At 50.8% G+C, this 21,486-nt stretch overlaps 5 protein-coding genes across 5 annotated transcripts; 3 read left to right on the top strand and 2 right to left on the bottom strand.

Moving 5' to 3' along the window:
* Positions 1-657: 657 nt before the first annotated feature.
* On the top strand, positions 658-10,303 carry APUU_40940A (membrane morphogenesis protein VPS13; the record flags this gene model as incomplete). Its single annotated transcript, XM_041704068.1, has 3 exons — positions 658-9,715; positions 9,778-10,194; positions 10,263-10,303. 3 exons carry the CDS (start codon positions 658-660, stop codon positions 10,301-10,303), a joined length of 9,516 nt encoding a protein of 3,171 aa, XP_041556690.1.
* Positions 10,304-11,204: 901 nt separating this feature from the next.
* APUU_40939S (putative G-patch domain protein (TFIP11)) lies at positions 11,205-13,529 on the bottom strand (the record flags this gene model as incomplete). The annotated part of the gene is made up of 1 exon (XM_041704067.1): positions 11,205-13,529. The coding sequence occupies one exon, from the start codon at positions 13,527-13,529 to the stop codon at positions 11,205-11,207; it is 2,325 nt and encodes a 774-aa protein (XP_041556689.1).
* A 319-nt stretch (positions 13,530-13,848) lies between these two features.
* Positions 13,849-14,700, top strand: sod2 (superoxide dismutase sodB; the record flags this gene model as incomplete). Its single annotated transcript, XM_041704066.1, has 4 exons — positions 13,849-13,960; positions 14,027-14,433; positions 14,496-14,563; positions 14,613-14,700. 4 exons carry the CDS (start codon positions 13,849-13,851, stop codon positions 14,698-14,700), a joined length of 675 nt encoding a protein of 224 aa, XP_041556688.1.
* A 556-nt stretch (positions 14,701-15,256) lies between these two features.
* Positions 15,257-16,720, top strand: APUU_40937A (uncharacterized protein; the record flags this gene model as incomplete). Its single annotated transcript, XM_041704065.1, has 1 exon — positions 15,257-16,720. One exon carries the CDS (start codon positions 15,257-15,259, stop codon positions 16,718-16,720), a length of 1,464 nt encoding a protein of 487 aa, XP_041556687.1.
* Positions 16,721-17,424: 704 nt separating this feature from the next.
* Positions 17,425-20,538, bottom strand: APUU_40936S (uncharacterized protein; the record flags this gene model as incomplete). The annotated part of the gene is made up of 5 exons (XM_041704064.1): positions 17,425-19,689; positions 19,747-20,015; positions 20,095-20,163; positions 20,218-20,304; positions 20,394-20,538. 5 exons carry the CDS (start codon positions 20,536-20,538, stop codon positions 17,425-17,427), a joined length of 2,835 nt encoding a protein of 944 aa, XP_041556686.1.
* Between the last annotated feature and the right edge of the window lie 948 nt (positions 20,539-21,486).

Raw genomic sequence — 21,486 nt, 5'->3', positions numbered from 1 at the left:
AGAGTTCTAACCGCATCAGGGTCCTAGCTACCAGGCCTGGAAACGAAGGCAGCAATCGAAGAAAGCGGGTGAAGCAGAATCGACGTCATTGGCACCCCTTTTTGTCCAACCAGTCATCAGGCACAGCCAACAATTCATCATCGCCGTACTTTGGGCTCTCAAAAACAATTGCATTTTGACTGCGGAGGACCAATTTGATATTCACCTCACTTTTATCTGTTTATTTCCTTCTGTCATCCCCTCTTTTCATGTGGTAATTAGATACCCCGTGTTGAATAGCAACGTCATCTCCTTCTCGCCCGTTCTAGCGTCCGACCTGCGGCTGGTGGAACATCACCTTGTCAAGCCGCCTTGGTAGCTGCGTACATGCGTATCCAGGCTTCGTGGATTCCCCTAATCGTTTGCGAGTGCACTTAGACCTCACCCATGTTCTTCTAGGTATATCTTTCCAGCTTCCCCATCTTCTCCGTTACCCCTCCTCGCCAGTCTAGACCTGACTAGACCCCTTCCGTCGATAAGCCAAATTTAAACTGACACCTGCCGTTGTATACAACCAGATCATTATTTCGTGTTATAAACCTTTCCCCCGTGGATTAGCCTGTGGTCGCCGTCCTGAAGTGAACCCTCCGGCCTGGGACACGGCCGCAGTCCGCTACCATGTTGGAAGGCTTGGTCGCTAACCTGCTCAACCGGTTCCTGGGTATATACGTCAAAAATTTCGACGCGACGCAGCTTAATATTGGTATTTGGTCCGGAGATGTGAAACTTCGCAACCTCGAGCTACGGCGGGAGGCGCTCGATCAACTGCGCCTCCCTCTCAATGTTGTCGAAGGCCATGTTGGTGAACTTACACTGTCGATACCCTGGTCGAACCTGCGAGGAAAGCCTGTCAAGGTCGATATCGAAGATGTATTCTTGCTTGCTGCGCCGAAGGAGGATGTGGATTACGACCCAGAGGAAGAGGAAAGGCGCGCCAATGCAATCAAGATGGACAAGATTGATAGCGCAGAGATTCTCAGAGAGCGCAACTCAGAAGGGATGAGCCAGGAGGAACAACGTCGTAACCAGAGTTTTACACAGAGTCTCGTCACCGCCGTGATTGACAACCTCCAAATATCCATCAAAAATGTGCACATCCGTTACGAGGACTCGCTGGCTTCCCCAGGACACCCCTTCGCTGTCGGGTTTACTCTGAAGGAGTTGAGTGCTGTGAGTACTGACTCGGATTGGAAACCCACATTCATACAGTCAACCTCCGGCACAACACACAAGTTGGCCATTCTAGGCGCTCTCTCCGTATACTGGAACACGGACGCGGAACTTCTGGGAACAGGTCGGGGTTCCGACGTGGGTGCAGAAGCGCAGGGTATTCCTCATGCAGAGCTACTGGAAAGGCTGAGATCCGGTATCGACAACGAAGATGGCAATCAGTTTATTCTACGCCCCGTCAGTGGACGTGCCGGTTTGGAGATGGACAAGACTGGAAATCATGAACGACCAGCGGTCAATGCACGACTCCTCTTTGATGAGATCGGGTTCGTTTTGGATGACGAGCAGTATCGAGATGGTTTGATGCTTGTTGACCTCTTCCATTGTTTCATCCGCCAACAAGAGTATAAGAAACTTCAGCCGAAATCTCGACCGAAGGAAGACCCGAGGGCCTGGTTCAGGTATGCTGGAGAGGCAGTACTAAGCAAGATCCACGACCGAAACAGGCGATGGACTTGGGACTACGTGAAAGAGCGCCGAGACGACCGGATTGCGTATATTGATATTTTCAAAAAGAAAAAGCGCGAAGAAACATTGCCACCGGAGGATATGGAAGAGTTCAACCGACTGGAAAGGAAGCTGAGTTACGAGGATATCCGATTCTGGCGTTCACTTGCGAGAAATCAACTACGAAAAGAGAATGTAGGCGTGAAGCCAGCTCGACAGCAGACTTGGTCTGAGTGGATATGGGGCTCTAAGAAAGAGGATGACGCGGAGGTAGCCATGACCGAAGAACAACGGCAAGAGCTATACAGCGCCATCGACTGGGATGAAAAGAAAACAATCACAGAAAGCGTCGACGTGCCCAGAGAATGGGTCAAGCTTCAAGTTAATGCTGGCCTTAAAGCTGGAAGTTTGACTTTAGTACGCAGTCCTCATGGAGATGGAAATGAAGTCATGAAGTTTGTGTTTGACAACTTTCGTGCCAAAGCAATGCAACGCCCAGATTCTTTCTTTATGGACCTTGACCTTGGGGGTTTGAGAGTTTACGATGGGACAACCGAGGGCAGCTTATACCCGCAGATTGTCAAAGTCAAGGACTCCCTACCGGAACCAAAGAACCGCCTGTCGCGGATATCTAGCAGCGGAGAATTCGACAAAGAGGAAGAAACTGAAGATATAGAAGATGAGGATAGCTTGTTCCATTTGCAACTTGAAAAGAACCCTCTCGAGAGCGACGCCGACTCGGTTGTTAAGGTTAAACTGAAGAGTATCGAGGTCATATACAACCCTAAATTTATCGTGGAAATTGCGAGGTTCTTCAAGCCACCTGACCGACACATGGAATCCATAGGTGCTATCCTTGATTCTGCCGGTGCCACTGTGGCAGGAATCCGGCAGCAAACCCGAGCAGGCTTGGAGTTTGCATTGCAGGAGCATAAGAAGGTTGATGCGCAGTTCGATATCCATGCGCCTTTAATTATTGTACCGGAAAGCATCACTCACGAAAGCTCGCTGTGCTTGATTCTCGACGCTGGTCACGCTAGTGTCAACAGTGAACTTGTCGACAGGCAGACTATGAGAGATATTCAGGCAAAGCAAAAGCGACAATATGACACGGGCGATTATAAAGAGCTGGAGCATCTGCTTTATGATAGGTTCCTGATAAAGCTAGACTCTACCCAGGTCGTCATAGGTCCTGGCATCGAAGCCACAAAGTCTCAGCTTGGTCCCAATGTTGAGTCGAAGAATTTACATATCATCGACCGCATCAATGTCGATTTTGTCTTGGAAATGTGCATTGTTCCAAAGCTCACCGAGCTTACTCGAACGCGCATATCAGGCCATCTCCCTGAGCTCCACGCATCAATGTCGGACACGAAATACAAAGGCTTAATGAAGCTGATTGATATCGCCATTCCGCGATTCGACGATGAGGCGCAACAGACAAAACCTACTCATGATACACAAGAAACGGTAACGAGTACCAGCAATCGTGCTAGGTCATCTTCCTTCAATCCTATTGGCCTGAGAGAACTTCCTGTTGTTGACGACGAATCGGACGCCGAAGACAACGATGAAATGAGTAAAAGTGTGGACAAGATGCCTGACATTCATCGCCGAGATTTCGAGTTCAAATTCACCGTCGGTCGCCTCCGTGGTTCCTTGTTTCGATCTGATTCAACCGATCCCCTACGCGAACAGCTGTTGGCCGAACTCGTTGCTGAGGGATTTGCGCTAGACTTCTACATGCGGCCCTTCGACATGGTGGCTGAAGTGATTTTGAAGTCTCTCAGTGTAGACGACTACATAGAGGAAAACCCGGTCCCAGAATTCAAGAAAATCATCTCCTCGACGGGCTTCGATGCAGATGACAACAAGGACCTTTTCTATCTCAAGTTTGTTAAAGTGAAGCCCGAGTCTCCCGAATTTCACTCGACGTATGAGGGCGTGGCAATGAATCTCGATATCTCTGTTTCCACCATCAACCTTGTCGTTACTAGAAAAACGCTCTTGACACTGCTTGACTTTATCCTTCTGACATTTACGAATCCACAACAACCCGACAGTCAAGAAACCCAGGCACAACAGGCCATTGAGGATACCAACGCTGTCGGACAGGAATCACAGCAAGCAGGAAAGATCCGCATCAAGGCGGACATGAAGAGTATAGCATTAATCTTAAACAACGACGGGGTTAGGCTTGCCACACTTAGTCTTAATACAGCCGATGTGGGGATTTTCCTTGTTGGCCGGTCCATGCTCATACAGTCTCGTATTGGGAGCTTGACTTTGATAGATGATGTCAATACTGGTGCGCGAGAAAGCTCAGATCTACGGAGGCTCCTGACTATTGAGGGCGACAATTTTGCCGACTTCAAATATGAGACTTTCGATCCCGAGGGCGCGAACTACCCAGGGTATGACTCGGAAGTCTTCCTAAGATCTGGCTCGATTAAGATCAATTTCCTTGAAGAGCCATACCGGAAGATCATCAACTTCTTAGTCAAATTTGGCAAGATGCAGGCTATTTTCAACGCTGCCCGACGAGCCGCCGCTAACCAAGCGAATCAGCTTCAGGAGAATGCATCTAGGATGCGCTTCGATGTTGTGGTTATGACGCCTATTCTGGTATTCCCTGGTGCTATGGGCGAGGACCGTCCTTATGATACCGTGACGGCTCATCTTGGTGAGATATACGCCAAAAACACTTTCGTACCTCTTGAAGAGGGTGCAGACAGCCCCGCTGTGAATCTGATATCCTCAGGAATTCGCAACATTCGCCTGACATCCAAGTTCCATTATGCGGGTGGCGCAGTGGAAGAGCTTGAGATGATCCAAAAGGTCAACCTTGACTTTAGCATATGCTATCTTGAGCATCAGCCAGACAACCCACGTCCTGACATGGAAATTGAAGGAACAATATCACCCATTAACCTTAGAGTCTCTCAGAAACAACTTAAATTCCTTCTTGATATCTCCAAGACAGCACCGAATGCTTTTGTGACCGATTCTGAGCAGCAGGAGTTGGAGGCAATGGAAGCACTTCCGTCTCTCGCCGAGACTGGAAGAGAGGCACAATCTAATGCCGTCCAAAGCACAGGCCAGCATGATGTAACACCTGCGGATTCCAATGGTAAACAGGATACGTGGGTGCGACTTGACATGATCTTCAAGGCTGATAGCGTTGGTCTCGAACTTATCCTTGGAAAAGATGACGCGCCTATTGGCAGCCTCGATGATTCCAGTCTATCCAAGTTCTCGCTCAATGACACGCGAGTCAAATTACGGATGCTAACAGACGGCTCATTGGAGTCGGAGCTTTTGATCCACTCGTTTTCTATCCGTGATAGCCGGAAACAGGAAACTAACAAGTTCAGAAAGATCATGTCGCTGATCAACAATGACGTGAGGCAGCAATTCATGGCCAGCGTCTCTATATCACCAGGCCCGGACAAGCATCTTATCGCCATGTTAACTATCGACAGCCCGCGGATTATATTGGCGCTGGACTATTTGTCAGCCCTTCAATCTTTTGCAAACTCGGTCTTTGCAGCAAAAGAGTCGGAGGAGGAAGAAGTCGAAGAATCCCCCGAAGAAGACGAGCCCAGATCTAGCATGGCAGAGAGTACGAACGCATCCTTACTTTCTCCGTCGCCTGAAGAGGAGTCGGCCCCAGCTGCACCCGGCCAGATGACTGTATCATTCAGAGTGAGTCTAGTCGACGCTCAAATTATTACTATCGCCAATCCAGCTATCCCTCATACTGAGGCGATAGTCCTTGGTGCGAAGGAGGTCCTTTTCTCGCAACAGAATGTTTCAACCCTGCATGTAGACAAAGTGGGCATGTTCCTTTGCCGCATGGACAAGTTTGAGACGAGCAGGCTTCGGATTCTGGACGATTTTACCCTTGAATTGTCGATGGACAGCCGTCCACAGGACAGAGGCGCGTCGTTAACTTCCATTGATATCCACGTTGAACCTCTTGTCCTACGCCTTTCGCTTCGCGATATCCTGATGGCGATACAGATCGTCAACAAGGCCTCTGAAATGCGGACTGAAAGAGATCTTCCTGCTGAAACAGGCGAAGTCAAGGCAATATCAGATAATAGGGGCACATCGAGCTCGAAGTCGAGAAGGAAGTCATCGGTCGGTAATCAAACGTCGTCAGCACCCGCAAAGAAATCTCACAGGCAGCCCAGCGGTGCCGTGGATACCATTGACCGCAAACCCGTACATCAGCGCTCCGTGATCCTAAAACGAGAGGAGCTTAAGGCTCAGATTGACGGTGTCAGGGTTATCCTCATCGGTGATCTTCACGATCTACCTCTGCTGGATTGGAGTGTCAAGAAGTTCAACGTCGATGCTCGCGACTGGTCGTCTACTCTCTCAGCGGATACTAGTTTTGACACATTCCTCAATGTGTACAACTTCTCCAAGTCGGCCTGGGAGCCCCTCATCGAGCCCTGGCAGCTGGGTTTCCACATGGCGAAGGAAGTCCATCCAGAGGTCTTCTCTGTTGATGTTTATTCCCACAAGACAATGGAGCTTACAGTTACGTCTGCTACAATAGACCTGGCCTCCACCTCGTTCAAGTTTTTCTCTACCGATGAAGACGTACTCTCTAAACCAAGAGGGGCGGATGCACCTTATCGAATCCGCAACCATACTGGTTTCGACCTCCATGTCTGGGCCGATGTTGCCGAAGGAGAAGACGGACCGGCTGCTAAGCTGGCTGACGGCGAGGAATATCCCTGGCGGTTCGAAGACTCGACCTCTATTCGTGAGACACTTGCGCCAGAAGGTCAAGCCGGCCTTGTCGGTGTCAAACTGGAAGGCAGTGGTTTTGATAGCGTAACTCGTATTCCCGTTGTCCGGGAAGGGGAGATGTTGTACAATCTGAAGCCTAAAAAGGACGCCGTACTCCATCGGCTCCTAGTCGAGGTAAAATTGGGCCCAGACAACGTGAAGTACATCACAATCCGCTCGCCACTTCTTGTTGAGAATAACACACAAATACCCGTGGAACTCGGTGTCTTCAACCCGCAGGATGGCCATCTCCTCAAGATTGAGAAGGTTCTTCCTGGGGACGCTCGACCCGCACCCGTGGGAGCCGCATTTATGCATTCCATAGTCGTACGACCTGATCAAGGCTTCGGGTACGATTGGTCGCATGATCAGTTGTATTGGAAAGACCTTATGCGTCGTCCAACTCGCACTATCAAATGCTTGAGTGAAAGCGGGCAGCAAGCTCCCCCATTTTACTTCCAGACCAACGCCACCTTCAATGCAAGAGACCCGCTTACGAAGGTTTATCCATACATGCGGATTCGGATTTTTGCGCCTGTAGAGATTCAAAACCTTCTACCTTACGACTTCAAGTACCGCATATATGACAAGAACACCAGAAAGGACTGGACGAATTTCCTGCGCAAGGGTGGTGTTAGCCCGGTCCATGTTGTTGAATTGGCCCACCTACTGCTGCTCAGCGTCGACCTCGAGGACACGGTATTCAAACAAAGTGACTTTTCTATTATCAACGGAAACGCACAAGATTTCAGGAGGGAACATACCCTGTCTTTGAAGGATTCGCGAGGCCTCCAGTTGAAATTGAAGTTGCATTTCTTCAATGTACCTGACAGTGGGGGTGCGTTCAGGGTGTCGGTGTACAGTCCGTATCTCATTTTGAACAGGACAGGACTTACAATGGAGGTCCAGAGCAAGGCCTTCCTGCAATCAGCCCGATCGGCAGCGGGGCAAGGTCTAATGGCTGAAGCTGACTCGACACAAAGAGGACGCGCTCTTCCGTATATGTACTCATATCCGACAGAGGATCAGAAAAACCGGTCGATGTTAAGAATAGGTGAATCTTCTTGGAGCAAGCCGCAGAGTTTCGAGGCGATTGGAAGCACCTTTGAAGTTATCCTTCCTGATAGGGATGGCAGATCGGAGTATCATTCGGGAGTGTCAGTCTCTGAAGGTGAAGGCAAATACAAGTTGACCAAGATTGTCACGATCGCGCCTCGTTTCGTGTTGAAAAACAAACTCGAGGAGGAAATTCTGGTCAGGGAACCGGGCTCTTCGAATGTCACAAATATTAAGGGGGGTAATCTGGTACCGCTTCATTTCCTACGCCAGGCTGGTGATAAACAGCTTTGCCTCTGTTTCCCTGGTGTGAACAACCAATGGTCCTCTCCGTTCAATATCGCAGATATTGGAACAGTGCATGTCAAGCTGGCTAGACAAAACCAGCGACAACGGCTGATTAAGATCGATGTTATCATGGAAAATGCCACCCTGTTTGTTCACCTCAGTCTAGAGAACCGGAACTGGCCTTTCTCTATGCGCAATGAGAGTGATGTGGATTTCATGTTTTATCAGGCAAATCCGAACTTAGAAGACGACGAGGAAGACCGCTCGAATACCTGGCGACCGATCCGCTACCGTCTACCCCCTCGCAGCATCATGCCATATGCCTGGGATTATCCTGCGACCAAGAACAAATCTCTTGTGTTGGCGTGCAAGGGCAAAGAGAGACGAATCAGGCTGGCCGAGATTGGGAACTTGATTCCCATGAGAATCCCTCCAACCCAGCCTGGAGAGCATCAAAGGGTCATTGACATCAACATTGTCGCCGATGGCCCTACACAGACTCTGGTTTTGTCGAACTTCAAGGCGTCGAAGAGTATGTACCGACAGCAAAAATCACAGACCTCGCAATCAAGCACCAGCACTGGGTTTGAAGTGAAGGAATTCGACTCGGATGTCAACTTCAAGGCACAGCTTCATCTTGGAGGCATTGGCGTCTCTTTGATTAACCAGAAGATGAAGGAGTTGCTCTACATGACATTCCGCGATATTGAGGTCAAATTCAAGGAGTCCAAGGCGTACCAGACCCTGAACACCACCATAAAATGGATCCAGATCGACAATCAGCTTTATGGCGGAATTTTCCCGATGTTATTGTATCCCAGTGTTGTGCCGAAGACCGGCAAGGAAATGGAGGCCCATCCTATTTTCCATACTATGATAACCCGCGTTAAAGATGACTCGTATGGTGTACTTTACATAAAGTATGCCACATTGCTCCTCCAGCAGATGACGCTTGAACTCGACGAGGACTTTATCTTTGCTATGCTGGACTTCACCAAGGCATCTGGCGCGGCTTGGTCCGAAAAGCATGATGACAAGCTCTGCGAGGAAGAGCTGAACATCCCGGAACCGCAGAATGAAGGTGCTGCACAAGATGTATACTTTGAATTCCTGCATCTGCAACCAATGCAACTCGATATCTCGTTGATGCGTACCGAACGCGTGAACGTGGAGGACACTTTGCAGCCGTCCAATCCGTTGATGTTTGCCGTCGATGTTATGACGATGTCAATGGGAAATGTTAACGATGCACCTATCAAGTTGAATGCTCTAATGATCGAGAATGCCCGTGTTTCTTTCCCAGTCCTTGCCAGCAACATTCAGAGACACTACACTCAGGAATTCATTCGCCAGATCCATGTTGTCCTCGGATCTGCGGACTTCCTGGGCAATCCGGTTGGTTTGTTTAACAACGTTAGCTCTGGCGTGGCCGCGATCTTCTATGAGCCGTACCAAGGTTTTGTTATGACCGATCGACCCCAAGATCTCGGTTACGGCATTGCTAAAGGATTTGGGAGTTTCGCAAAGAATACCGTCTTCGGGTTTTCGGATAGTATATCGAAGCTCACAGGTAGCATGTCAAAGGGACTGGCAGCTGCAACTCTCGACAAGGAATTCCAGGACCAGCGACGCATGTCGAAGACCCGTAATCGGCCGAAGCACGCATTGTACGGCATTACGGCAGGTGGCAGAGCGTTTGGAAACAGTATTGTAAGTGGCATCGAGGGTATTGCCCGCCACCCACTTCATGGTGCCGAGAAAGAAGGACTCCAAGGGTTTTTCAAGGGTGTAGGAAAGGGTTTCCTCGGGCTGGCTACTAAACCAGCTATTGGCGCGTTTGATCTTGCTTCAAGTAAGTCGTTCTGTCCTCAAGATTCTTGGAAAGGGAAAATCAACTCACTAACAATTTACTAGATCTTGCCGAGGGTGTACGAAACACAACAACCGTATTTGATCAAGAGGGTCTTGACCGTGTCCGTCTAACTCGCTTCGTTGGCATGGACGGTATTGTTCGACCATACTCACAGCGGGAAGCACTCGGCCAGCTTTGGCTCAAGACAGCCGACGACGGAAAGTACTTCAACGAGGATTACATCGCCCATCTCGAGCTTCCGGGTCGCGACATGCTCATTATGTTGACGTATGATCGGATAATGCTCGTGCGCAGCAAGAAGCTCGAGACCTCCTGGGATATCCGGTTGACAGACATCCAAACAATTTCTAAAGAGCGCACCGGTATGAGCATCATGCTCAAGGGTGGTGCCAACGGACCGTTTATCCCTGTGCAAGACGAGAGTGCAAGAAACTGGCTGTATAGACAGATCGCAATTGGTAAGTGACTTAAGTGCCCATGTTTATCATGCTTGACTAAGGCAGCTCGCTAACATAACTCTCTCCAGCTGTCAATGCATTCAACGAGAAATACAACAACAGGGTATGAAATGATGCCGCTGTAATGATGTTATGCTTGGTTACCTACTGTGAAAGAAAAAGACGAGCGTGAAGATTCCAGCGCATTCAAATGACATGAATGACGGTCTTTTTTTTTCTTTCTTTTCTGCCCTACCTGGGCTATGTTTGCTTCGCCTTCAGCCAAGTACGTAATTGGTTTCTTGCGTTTTTGACCTGTTGTATGCTTTTAATATTGCATGTACATACATAAAGACATTGCTTTGGCGCCCATTAATTTTTTTAATTGGTTTAATGGTATGTTCACCTCTATATCTGTGTTGTCTTATGGCTCCCTAGGTGCTGGTTAGAGGTTTACCTTGGCCTAAATTCATGGAAAGAAGCGACGTGGTTCCTTCCTTAACACCAGCCTGTAGCCATGCTCTTTCCATCTATAATAACAAAGGGTCGAGACCTGTAGGGAAGGCGCGACCTGTCATAAACCAGAGACGGCAAGCACTACCCTCCGGTTGCTCTTTCCTTGTAGGCCGGTAGCTTGGAGGGAAGCTACTAATTAATTCTGTATAGGAGTAAGGTGCGATGGCCAGCCTCATGTAACCACTCGTTCCTTCCTTCTATGATATCAATGGTTAATACTTGTTGGGAAAGCGCGACCCCGTCACCTCATGAACAAGATACGGCAAGCAACAACGTACTTTGCTCTTTCCCTCATGGATTAAGGATTTTCAAGGGAAGCTACGGTGAATATAAGTGCGAGGAAGGTGCGACTATGTCACTGTTTGGGGAATAACCGGGGTATTACAGAATATTCCCGAAGTGGTATCATGTGTATCATATAGGTGGGCTGCAGTAGGTATCTATGGCCGACAAGTTAAAAAAAAAAATCTGTTCCAAGAAAAATTTAAAGTCATGCAATAAGTTGTTCGCTCATGTTATCGACTCTCCGCTTGCTCCACGAGCCGTTCCTCCAGTCCCATCGGTTCCCAGACCTCCTTCGCCTTCTTATTTTGGACCCAAACGACATCGCCCTGGATAAACGCAACGACGCCACCTTTGCCTGTTGCACTGGCCGTGATCCGGAATAGAGGTTGGCCATTTCGTGGGTGTGCTTCTCGTAGCGGCAACATGATAAGGCCTTCGTCTGCACACCAGGATTCGAGGATGTCTTTGAATGCAACCTCTTCGACGATCTTCTGTTTGCGGGGCGCTTGAGGTTCCTCTGCGGTGATTGATGGTAGCTGTGCCGCAGTGGGTTTCGTTTGATCAGTTGGCTTTGCAGATGTTGATGACGGAGCGGGCAATTCTGCTGCGGCACGGTCACCTAGTTGAGCGGCCAGGTCCATCGTGCGAAGAGCGTTGTTCCATTCTTCGTCAATGATTGCAAGATCGTTGAGTTCTGGAGGGAATTGAGACCGCCACCATGTGAACCACTCCGCGACCTCTTCATAGTTAGGGTCGTTGGTGAGCCAGATGTAGAGGATTTGGTGAAATTTAGGGAAGAACTCGGCGACAAAAAGGAGGCCGAGAACGTTTGGTTGGAACCAGTCCTTCCATTTGAGGATATTTTCAAATGGCGTGAGGTCTTGGTCCTGGGGATTGACGTCAAAGTCATTACGGAGATGAGCGGCGAGGCGGGGAAGAAGGTGGTTACGCAGGCAGGTGTCGAACTCGGAGGACAGGGCATCGCGCCACAAGTCGAAACCCCGAATTGGGCCAGCACTGATATCCCAAGTGTCTAGAACAGTACGGAATTTGCGCTTGGCATCGGAGAGGAGGCCTGTGGCCTGTTTCGGGTTGGTGTGTCGTTCGTCAAGATATTGAAGCCATGTAAAGAGCCACCAGGGCACTTTAGAGTTTTGTTGAGATTGAGAGGAAGAGGAGGATGTCGACCGTTTGGGTCGCCAAGATTTGAGGCCACTTGTGAGCTTAGGGACCACGAGCTGGTCGAGGACGTTGGCATAGACAAAAGAGGGAAGGAGTTCTTTCCATGAGACGACGAGTGTGGTAGCGGGTGAAGGGTTAAAAACATCCCAGTCGTTGAGGAGAGCGGACCGAACGCGAGGGAGCCACAGAGTATATATCATAGTCTCGTAGGGTGATGTTGATTGGCGTAGTGTAGATTGCCCACCATTGGACTTGCGGGACAGAAGGGGTTGAAGTCGGCGTAAATTGGACACGAGGAAAGTTGGAGACTTGAGAGGCTCCCATTCTTCCATGGCCTCTCGGAAAATAGGATGGATGGCAGCAACCGCAGTCTCCCAAAGCCGATATTCGTCAATCTCCGCCCGATATTGAATCTCCAGCGACTCTAGTTGGTCAGTCACATGGTCGAGTTTCGCCTGCGAGCTGTCGTTGCTCTCCTCGGGTATAGAATCGAGAGCTCCAAATGCAGCGACTAAAGCTGTCAACTGGTCTATCTGGCGCTGATTCGTGTCGAGCTGGTCCACAATCTGGGCTTCGTCCTGTTCGATGTATTGCTTCCTCTCAGTCAAGCCCTTCCATTCATCAGCAAAGGCTTCAAGATCCTGGCGAGCTCGACGTTCGATCTTGTAAGCCTCGCTTTGCTCGGTGTTAACAAACTCTAGAGGCGCCATCAACCCGGCCGTAGAGGTCAGGACTTTCTGTTCCTTGCCCGTTGCATCGATCAGGGATTTCAGCACATTAGGCACCTCCAGGCCTGCCATATCCGCTTCGATTTCGCGAGCAGTGCGGAACTGGGGTTTCTTCTTCGCTGCAGAACGACCTGCACTTTCTGTGCCACTTCTGTCATTCTTCTGCTGCCTCTTCTTCTTTCTCTTGAATTCTTCATCTGAGCTTTCCTCGAGAGATTCGCCTCGTAAGGTGGCGGCACGTTTTTCTTCGGTACGAGCCGTTTTGCTCTTCTCACGGACTGCACCCAGACCAATACCCTGGGGCCGCGCCTGGGCTTCGATGGGGTTCACGATACCTTGCCCGCCCGATCCAAGACCCTGGCCTTTAACGTGACCCATCTTCGCCAGCATGCGGGCACCGAAGGAGTTCGCCGCGGGACCGTTACTGGCGGCCGACTTTGTCGCATTTTGACCCCAGGTATTTTGACTCATTCCTAAGCCTCGACCACGACCACGACCCATCCCTAGACCGAAACCGCCCGCCGGGGGCGATTCAGAACGCGATGCGGCACGGTTGAAAGAACGAAAGGATGCGCGAGGAGGGGAGTCGGATTCGTCGTCGGAGCTCACGTCGGCATGTTTTCGTTTTTGGGCCGGAGAGTCCATGATGGGACCCTGAAGCGAGACGGGGCCGTTAGAGAGGCGACGGCGAAGAAGCAGGGCACTCGTGCTGCTTGAACTGTTGAAGCTTCGAGATGCCTAGAACTCTACTAGATTCTAGAACAGAAAAGTTCGGGGCGGCAAAACACGGTTCCGACGGGCGGACGGGGCATGACGGGAGCAGCTAAATAGAATGACGTCTGTGACCCATCCGGTTCCTCGTCCCTTCTCTCCTCCCTCTTTCTTTTTTTCACTCAGGATCCTCTCTAATTGACATCTCTCTCCTCTCTTCTGTAATATTATTAAAGAAATCTACTCTGTAAAAATGGCTTCTCTCATCCGCACCTCTCTGCGCACTGGTCTGCGCGCCAGCTCTTCCTCGGCTGCGCCCTCGTTGACTTTCACCCGCGGCAAAGCTACTCTGCCCGATCTCGCCTGTACGTGGTTTCTGCTGCACCCCTTCCCATTTTGGTCGCATTGATTGATTGTTTCCCAATGTCTAGATGACTATGGAGCTCTGGAGCCCGCTGTCTCCGGCAAGATCATGGAGCTGCACCACAAGAACCACCACCAGACCTATGTCAACAGCTACAACACTGCTCTCGAGCAGCTCCAGGAGGCCCAGGCTAAGAACGACATCTCCGCTCAGATTGCCCTTAAGCCTTTGATCAACTTCCACGGTGGTGGACACATCAACCACACCCTTTTCTGGGAGAACCTGGCTCCGAAGAACGCCGGCGGTGGTGAGCCTCCTTCTGGTGCCCTCTCCAAGGCCATCAACGAGAGCTTCGGCAGCCTCGAGAACTTCCAGGGCCAGATGAATGCCGCCCTTGCAGGTATCCAGGGAAGCGGCTGGGCCTGGTTGGTGCAGGACAAGCAGACCGGCAACATCGCCGTCAAGACCTACGCGGTAAGCCCCTCCCCTCCGTAGAGGTATTAGAAAGCGGTAAACTAATTGACCCGGAATTACAGAACCAGGATCCCGTTGTTGGGCAATTCAAGCCCCTCCTCGGTATTGATGCTTGGGAGCACGCCTACTAGTAAGTCTACTGTTCCCTAGAATTGCTGTCTCCGCTAACCCGTATGTAGCCTGCAATACCAGAACCGCAAGGCCGAATACTTCAAGGCGATCTGGGATGTGATCAACTGGAAGAACGTGGAGAAGCGCTTCTCGTAAATCCTGTGTGCATGTCGTCGATTTATTGGATATAAAGGCCTCCATCTGACAAGTAGATTTGCCAATGTACTGGATATCAATACGCTCTTCTGGCTTTCCTACGTATAATGCGCTTGTAGCAAGTAGCTGCTGGCATGTGGCCTAGCCGGGAAGATACCCCTAAATTCAGCTAGATTCGAGAATAATACAAAACCAAATCAATGCTTATTGTGCCTATAATCTTGAGATCATGATCCTAGTCATAGGTGTCTATCCGTGGTTTGAATTTGAATTGGCTGATACCCGGAACCGTCGGAGTCAACACCGGCCCAGGTCGGCCGCTTCTGGTTAAATATAAAATACAACATGAGCGCTGGAAGTTGCATTCCCACATTATCCTGCATTTGACTAGCATCTGACGCTTCTTGGGGCAGTCTTGTTGATTGTACGTGTTGCGGTGCGATTCCACGTCATCGCCGTTCTTACTTCAGCTTTTTTTGGTCGCAAGCCGTCTCGCCTTTGCATCTTTTCTTCTCGCACGTGGGGATTGTGGTTTTCTTCATCCCAATGCCAAATCATGCCTGAAGAACAGCAGGGCATCCGCAGCTTTTTCTCACAAGTTCTCCGGCCCAAGAAATCCCGCCAAGTGCTGCGCAAAAAGAGCTTTAGCGCCTCATCGACCAACCTCTCCACCACCACCACCTTGACCAAAGACGACAATATCCCTCCTGTTCCCTCGTTGGCCCCTCTTGCCGCCCATAATGTCAAATATCGCCCAGTTCACGCCCAGCAGGATACCCAGTTAGGCGAGGCACACGATCATACGGCCGTCATCCATGCCATTGGCGTACAGAATTTCGACACTGACAGCGATGGGGATGCCCTCTTTGTTCGCGACAACCGGCCACCTGGCGAGCCCCTCATCGCTAGCCTGGCCGAAGACCTATGGGTTTTAATCTCCGAGTACCTTTCTCCTACAGACGCCGCCCAGCTCGCCTTCGCTAGTAGAACTCTCTACAACCGTCTCGGCCCGTATCCCTGGCGCACCCTCAGCCAGCCCGAGCATACCGATGACCGAGCGGATTTCCTTGTCTCCCAGGACAAGTTCTACCCCCACCATCTCCTCTGTTTCCCCTGCGGCCAATTTCACCGTCGGACCCAAGAAGGCCACGAGACTCTACAGCCTGCAAACGTCCTAAACCCGCTCTTCGACTGCCCCAATGCCCGCAACAACCTTCGCCCTCATCCGCGCCACCGTATTACCCATGGGCGCAATATCCCTTTCGCCTTCGTCCAGCTAGCTACCCGGCCAATTCGTTTCAAATCCCCTATATACGGTCTTTCGGACCCTACATCCCTTGGTCGCCGATGGCGCCGCGACGGCTGGTCTCACCAATCTCGCTTCCTCGCTCACCACGGCCGCCTCCTCATGCGAGTGACGTCGTCCACGTTCGCCGAACCGGGACTCCCACCCTCTTCGCAACGGCTTCTCCTGTACTCCCGCGATGACTACTGGCCTTACTTCTCCGCCTGCGCCCACTGGCGGGACGGAGACCTCATGTCCGCCACAAAATGCGCCCTCAAGCACATCCCGGTTTCCCGCCGCACAGAGGGTCTCCAGGGCCTCGAACACCGCGCTAAGGACTTGTACCACAGCCACACGTACGATCCGAATGCTATGGCCACTCTATGCAGCCACTGCCGCCCCATGCGCCGCTGCCCCGACTGTCCATCGGAATACCTGATTGAAGTCAAACTCACCGAGCAGCGCGAAGCAGGCGCAAAATCACGGTTCAAACACGCCATTGTCATTACGCGCTGGTGCGATCTCGGCGATGGGACCAGTCCGCGGTTATCCAAGGAGTGGGCGGCTTGTAACGGGCAACTGCAGGGGTATGACTCTTTCAAGGTGCTGGGGAAGCGAGCAATATCCGGGACCTTTGAATCAGCGTTCACGGATGATACAATCCCGGGTCAGAGGATTATCTCTATGAATCCAACGGGGAAGAGACTTGGAGAGGAGGGTACTACTTGGTATTGATTTACCTGATCTCTCTATTTTGCCTTTTTGAGGTCCACTTCGTGGGCCAGAATGTCGATGTCAATCTATCTTTGTTTTACATGGCGTAGGGTATGGCATTGGAGGAAGGGATCTGGCGTTTCTCGGGACAGGAAATTCTTTAATAATTTGATGGCTTAATCGCAGGCTTAGAGAAAAGGAATGAGTTTTTTGATATAAACTATGCGAGAAAAAAAAGGACTTGCTCGATTGATCGTAAAATTCCCTTCCTCATCCGAGCGAAGGTGTTAAGATAAAGGAACACCTAACTATGCCAAGTAACTACCTAAGAAACCGATTGGGAAGCTTTGAACACCATCAAGGTTTTGGTGCTTTAGTATACATCCGGTTGTTATACAAAAAGGAAGGCGAAAAAAGCGAAATGGAACTGAAATAGAATGAAAACCAAATGAGACGCGTCGTGGGCGAACGATCCGCCGTCCAGCCAAACCAAAGCAAATAAAATAAATAATATAAAAAACAAAGCAGAACGTACTTGTTTGTACTGGTATTCATTGGGTATCGTGGCTCATTAAATAGATCAATGATCAAAAAGTAGATCGGTGGCATCTAAGTCATCCCTCGTGGAGGTTGATCGTAGATTGTCGTAGATTGGTAAGTTTGATAGATGAAGGGAAAAAAAAGAACAGAATCCGAGATAGTACATAAACGATTGCGAGTGTCCGTCAAGTCCGTCTCGACCGGCGCTCCATGTATCGCGGACGTCGGCCATGCTCATCGGCTGGCTCCTCTGAGCGAGTTGGGTGCCTGGTTCGAGTTGCAAACTCTTCCACTACCGGTTCGGCAGCGGCGGGCTTGGTGGGCTCCTGGCCTGGCGCAAATGTGACGTTGTCATGTGTGGCGATGCGGGAAGAGGCACGAGTGCTTGCTGCAGCGGAAGTTGTTGCTGGCGTTATCGGGAAGTCGGATTTAGTAGATGATGGCGGGTTGATAGATACCGCGTCCGATTTCTTGAGCGAAGCGCTGGCGCCCTTCATCCAGCCGAATAGCCCGAGTGAGCCGCGGCGTTTGTGGTCTTTCCCGCCATTAGAGGTTGACGGTCTACTTGTTGTGGCGGAGTTGTAGGAGCTGCTGAGGTTTGCTTCCGTGAAGGAACGGGCCATGCCCTCTTCGGCGTATGTTGGCCCGGAGGCGCCAAAGTCGCAAGCTTGGCCGGATAATGGACGGGGGCCCTTAGATGGTTGATTCCTCGTCTTACGGACGACAGGCGAGGGTGCACCATCGTCCATGTCAACGGGATCAGACATGGGAGATGGTTGGAGCCGACGAGAGGTTCCGGAGCGACTGAAGAATTGTGGGAGGAGGCTGGTTCTACGGCGCTGCTCGGGCTCGGGGCCCGCTGTCTCAGGTGCTGGTTCATCATCACGATCCTCCTCCAGAGCGCGCGGATTCAGCGTTTGGATGATGGGTAGGGTGGGTTCCCAGACTGCAGAATCAATGCTGTGTCGACGACCTAGGAAGGAGCATTGGCTGGGGGCACGTGTACGGACGACTCGAGAGTCAATTGGGAGGGGCTCTGTTCGGTTCTGGGTGCCGGGACGGCCCGCCTCGATCCAGTCATCGGCTGTCAGGCTCGCCGTTTCGTCGCGAGATGTTTTCCTAGATGGGGAGTAGTACTCCTTGTTCATCCGGTCGAGGACCCTATCGAAGTCTCCGGGGAAGATCCCATGATTCTCAGGGTAGCCGTATGGAATCTGAATGCTGTTCAGGGGGAGGATTGCAGGATCTTCCTCCCGTTCGTCAAGATTGGACCGTGGCAGTGTAACCTTGCTTATGTTTGTATCCATGCTTTCTCTGGGCTCGCAGTTGATTGAGCCCCGTTTAGTTGTCAGTTCATCTACTGAGCGAGGACGGGACAGGCATTGTTTTTGGTCTGACTGGCCCTTGTCTGCGATGGTACTGTTTGATGAGCTATTCGCCCACCCTGGGTATCCTGTAACCATAGTGTCAGGTGTTGGAGGAAGCCGCGCGCTTCCAAAAATACTCTCCATCTTAGATTTGCTGGAGCTATTGAATGAACTGTTGGGACTTGAGGTCTCAGGTTCTTTGAAGACGTCTGATAGACGTCGATTCCTCTGTTGTGTACCGCTCCAGTTGAAGGAATTGCCTGCTTCCATCGGGTCCCATCGGTCTATACGGACCAAATCGCGAGGGGATTTGACTATCGTGGATGAGGAAAGGTTCGCATCTTGAGCACATATCTCGTTTCGGCGTACCGGAATATCGATTTGATCAAATGCATCTTCGACGATCGGACTATCGTTGATATTCAGTTCGCTGCACTCGCTTAAAGCACTCAGCCTCGGCGACTCCGGTTCTGTCGTCTCAGCCATAGAGTTCATACTCTCAGATTTCGTGATGGCAGCCGGTTCAGGGAGCGGATTATCATCCATCTCAACATAAAGACTGCGTAGGGCTGCTGTGCTCTTGCTTTCTCCGAGTAAGAAAGACGGCGCACGTTGAAGAATCCGGGAACCCGAGGAGACTTGGCGACGTTCAGACCGTCTAACGCCGCCCCTGGAGGATGTCCTTTCTGGAATGTCGACCGTGGAGGCGTTCCTGGGTGTAGCAATGCCAGAGTCACCACCATGGGGAGGATATGTAGCCGAAGGGTTTGAAACGTCCAGGTCCATACCAAGCTCCTCCATTCTCGCCTCGAGTTGACATATTAAGTCCACAGCTTCAGTAACAGCCTGGTCTCGCTTGTCGAGCTCCTGCTGTAGTTGTTCGTTGGTTTCTAGGAGTCTTTGGTTATCTGCCTGAGCCGCCCTAAGCTCCTGCACCTCATCCTCCAGTCCACGCATGCGTTGGACCTCATCCTCCAGTTCATCCATCCGTTCCAACTTCTTTTCTAACGTTGATAGTTGCTGCACACGATAAAAGATCTCCAGTTTCAGGTCGAAATTCTGCTTGCTGATTTTCGAGATATACTATAAATTTGTTAGCAGCGCACCCAGGGAAGCGTCGGCGGCTTCAAAGACACTAACCTGGTCCGTTTCTCTGACTCCCATTTCCGGGGGCCGTCTAACACTGCCATTCGATAACATCTTGCTGGCTTTCTGTTTCTCGGAACCGAGCTCGTCCTGCGAGTTGGATCGAGATTGTGATTGGCACCACTCCGGTGTACGCTGTGGGCTATTTTCCAGCTCCTCCAACCCACCTGTCCGGGCTCCTCGGCTCGCACGTTGTTCCTTTAGCAAATCCTGAAGCAGGGCGGATGATGGGTTCACGAATGAAGCGTTCGGGTCTGGTGTCTCTGTATAGTTCCATTCAAATCAGCATTCTGTTTTCCTTGGTGCCCTTATCCCTGCCTGTCAGTCCAGGGCAAAACTTACGAGATCTTGATCTGAGAGGCGTCCGTGGATTTCTGTTCGTGGGGCTTGTATCCTGAAGCCACGGCACTTCTGTAGACGAATCAACACGGTGTTCACTGTTGCACCGGAGATATAAGTTCGCACCACTGCCCATTTTTGTTGGGGATTCCATGTTGATTCTGCCCTTGACTCGGTTAAACGCAGGAGGAGGTCTGGAGGGTTCCGGTTTATCTGCAGGAAGGTCAATTAAGTTAGTTTCTATGTAGTTTTCTCAGCTAGGGGTAGGTGTCGCAGCCTCGCCGGCCCAGGGTGGGACAAACTTTTTGATTTGGAACTATGTCTCAGAGACTTGCTCCCGCTCTCAATTGTCGCGGCTGGCGAGGGAGGATATAAGCAGTTCCGCAAGGAAGACGGAGTAGAAGTTTGTCCTGAGCCGGAGCGCCGCCGTTGTGCATTTCCTTCCATTTTTGCTGACGAGATCTAGCTGATGCGAATCAATGGCGAGATGCACGATTGCTGTTTGACTGCAGCAGTGCGACAGGGACAGGTATCCACAGCCGCAAATCTCATACGCAAGGACCGAAAAACGAGATAACAGAATCGCGCAAGGGTGCGAATGATGCGAGGAGGTTCTGAATAGAGACGGATCTCAAAGAAGGGCCAGCCCGTTTGATTAGTCTCCCGGAGTGGCGGGGACGAGCTATGGAAGGAGAGCGCCTCGTGGACGTGGAGGGATGCAGGAAGCGATGAGGACTCTTTTTTGAGAGCCGGGGCCGTGAGGGGACAGGAAGAAGGAGACACTATGACGAGGAAGTTCGATTGTGAATTTGTGACTAGTCGATCGATGGATCTTGGTGGGTGGCTAAGAGAAAAGGGAATTGAAACTTGAAACCGGATGCCCACAGTGCATGAACTTACTCCGCATGAAGACCGAATTCACAGTTGTTGTTACCAGGGAAAGGTTGTGAATGCAAAGTGTTGCAGGTAACTTGTAGGCTGCATTCCACTGTCTCCATGTCGCCGTTCACACAGAAACCTCATTCCAGCGTCAAGAATGAGCGAGAGATCGAGACCAAATTGGAGAGAGAAAACGTCCCAGGGGCTACTAGACTAGAGCCCAGGCCGTTCAGTGCTAGCTAGCGGGGCCGCTAAAGTCAGGTACCTCCTCTTAGTTTGTGATGGCCAGTCCTTCTGTTCGTTCTTTTTGGCGAGTGTGCCCAATCGGAATTGCGCGTCCCTGGCCGGACTTTCGTGATCTCATCCCTTGGTGTCTTTTCTTCCCTGCCACCTGATAAATCGAGCACCCCTTCTGACCTCCCCACAATATCGACTTTTTTTTTCAGCCACTCTCGGGAAAACTGACAGCAATCATGGTGGTTGGAGTCGACTTCACTGTAATTTACCTGAGATCCT

This window comes from Aspergillus puulaauensis, chromosome 4 (genome assembly GCF_016861865.1).
Source record: "Aspergillus puulaauensis MK2 DNA, chromosome 4, nearly complete sequence".
NCBI classification, from domain to species: Eukaryota; Fungi; Ascomycota; class Eurotiomycetes; order Eurotiales; family Aspergillaceae; genus Aspergillus; species Aspergillus puulaauensis.
The sequence above is the reverse complement of the archived record's forward strand: the minus strand, read 5'-3'. Positions and strand labels throughout refer to the sequence as shown.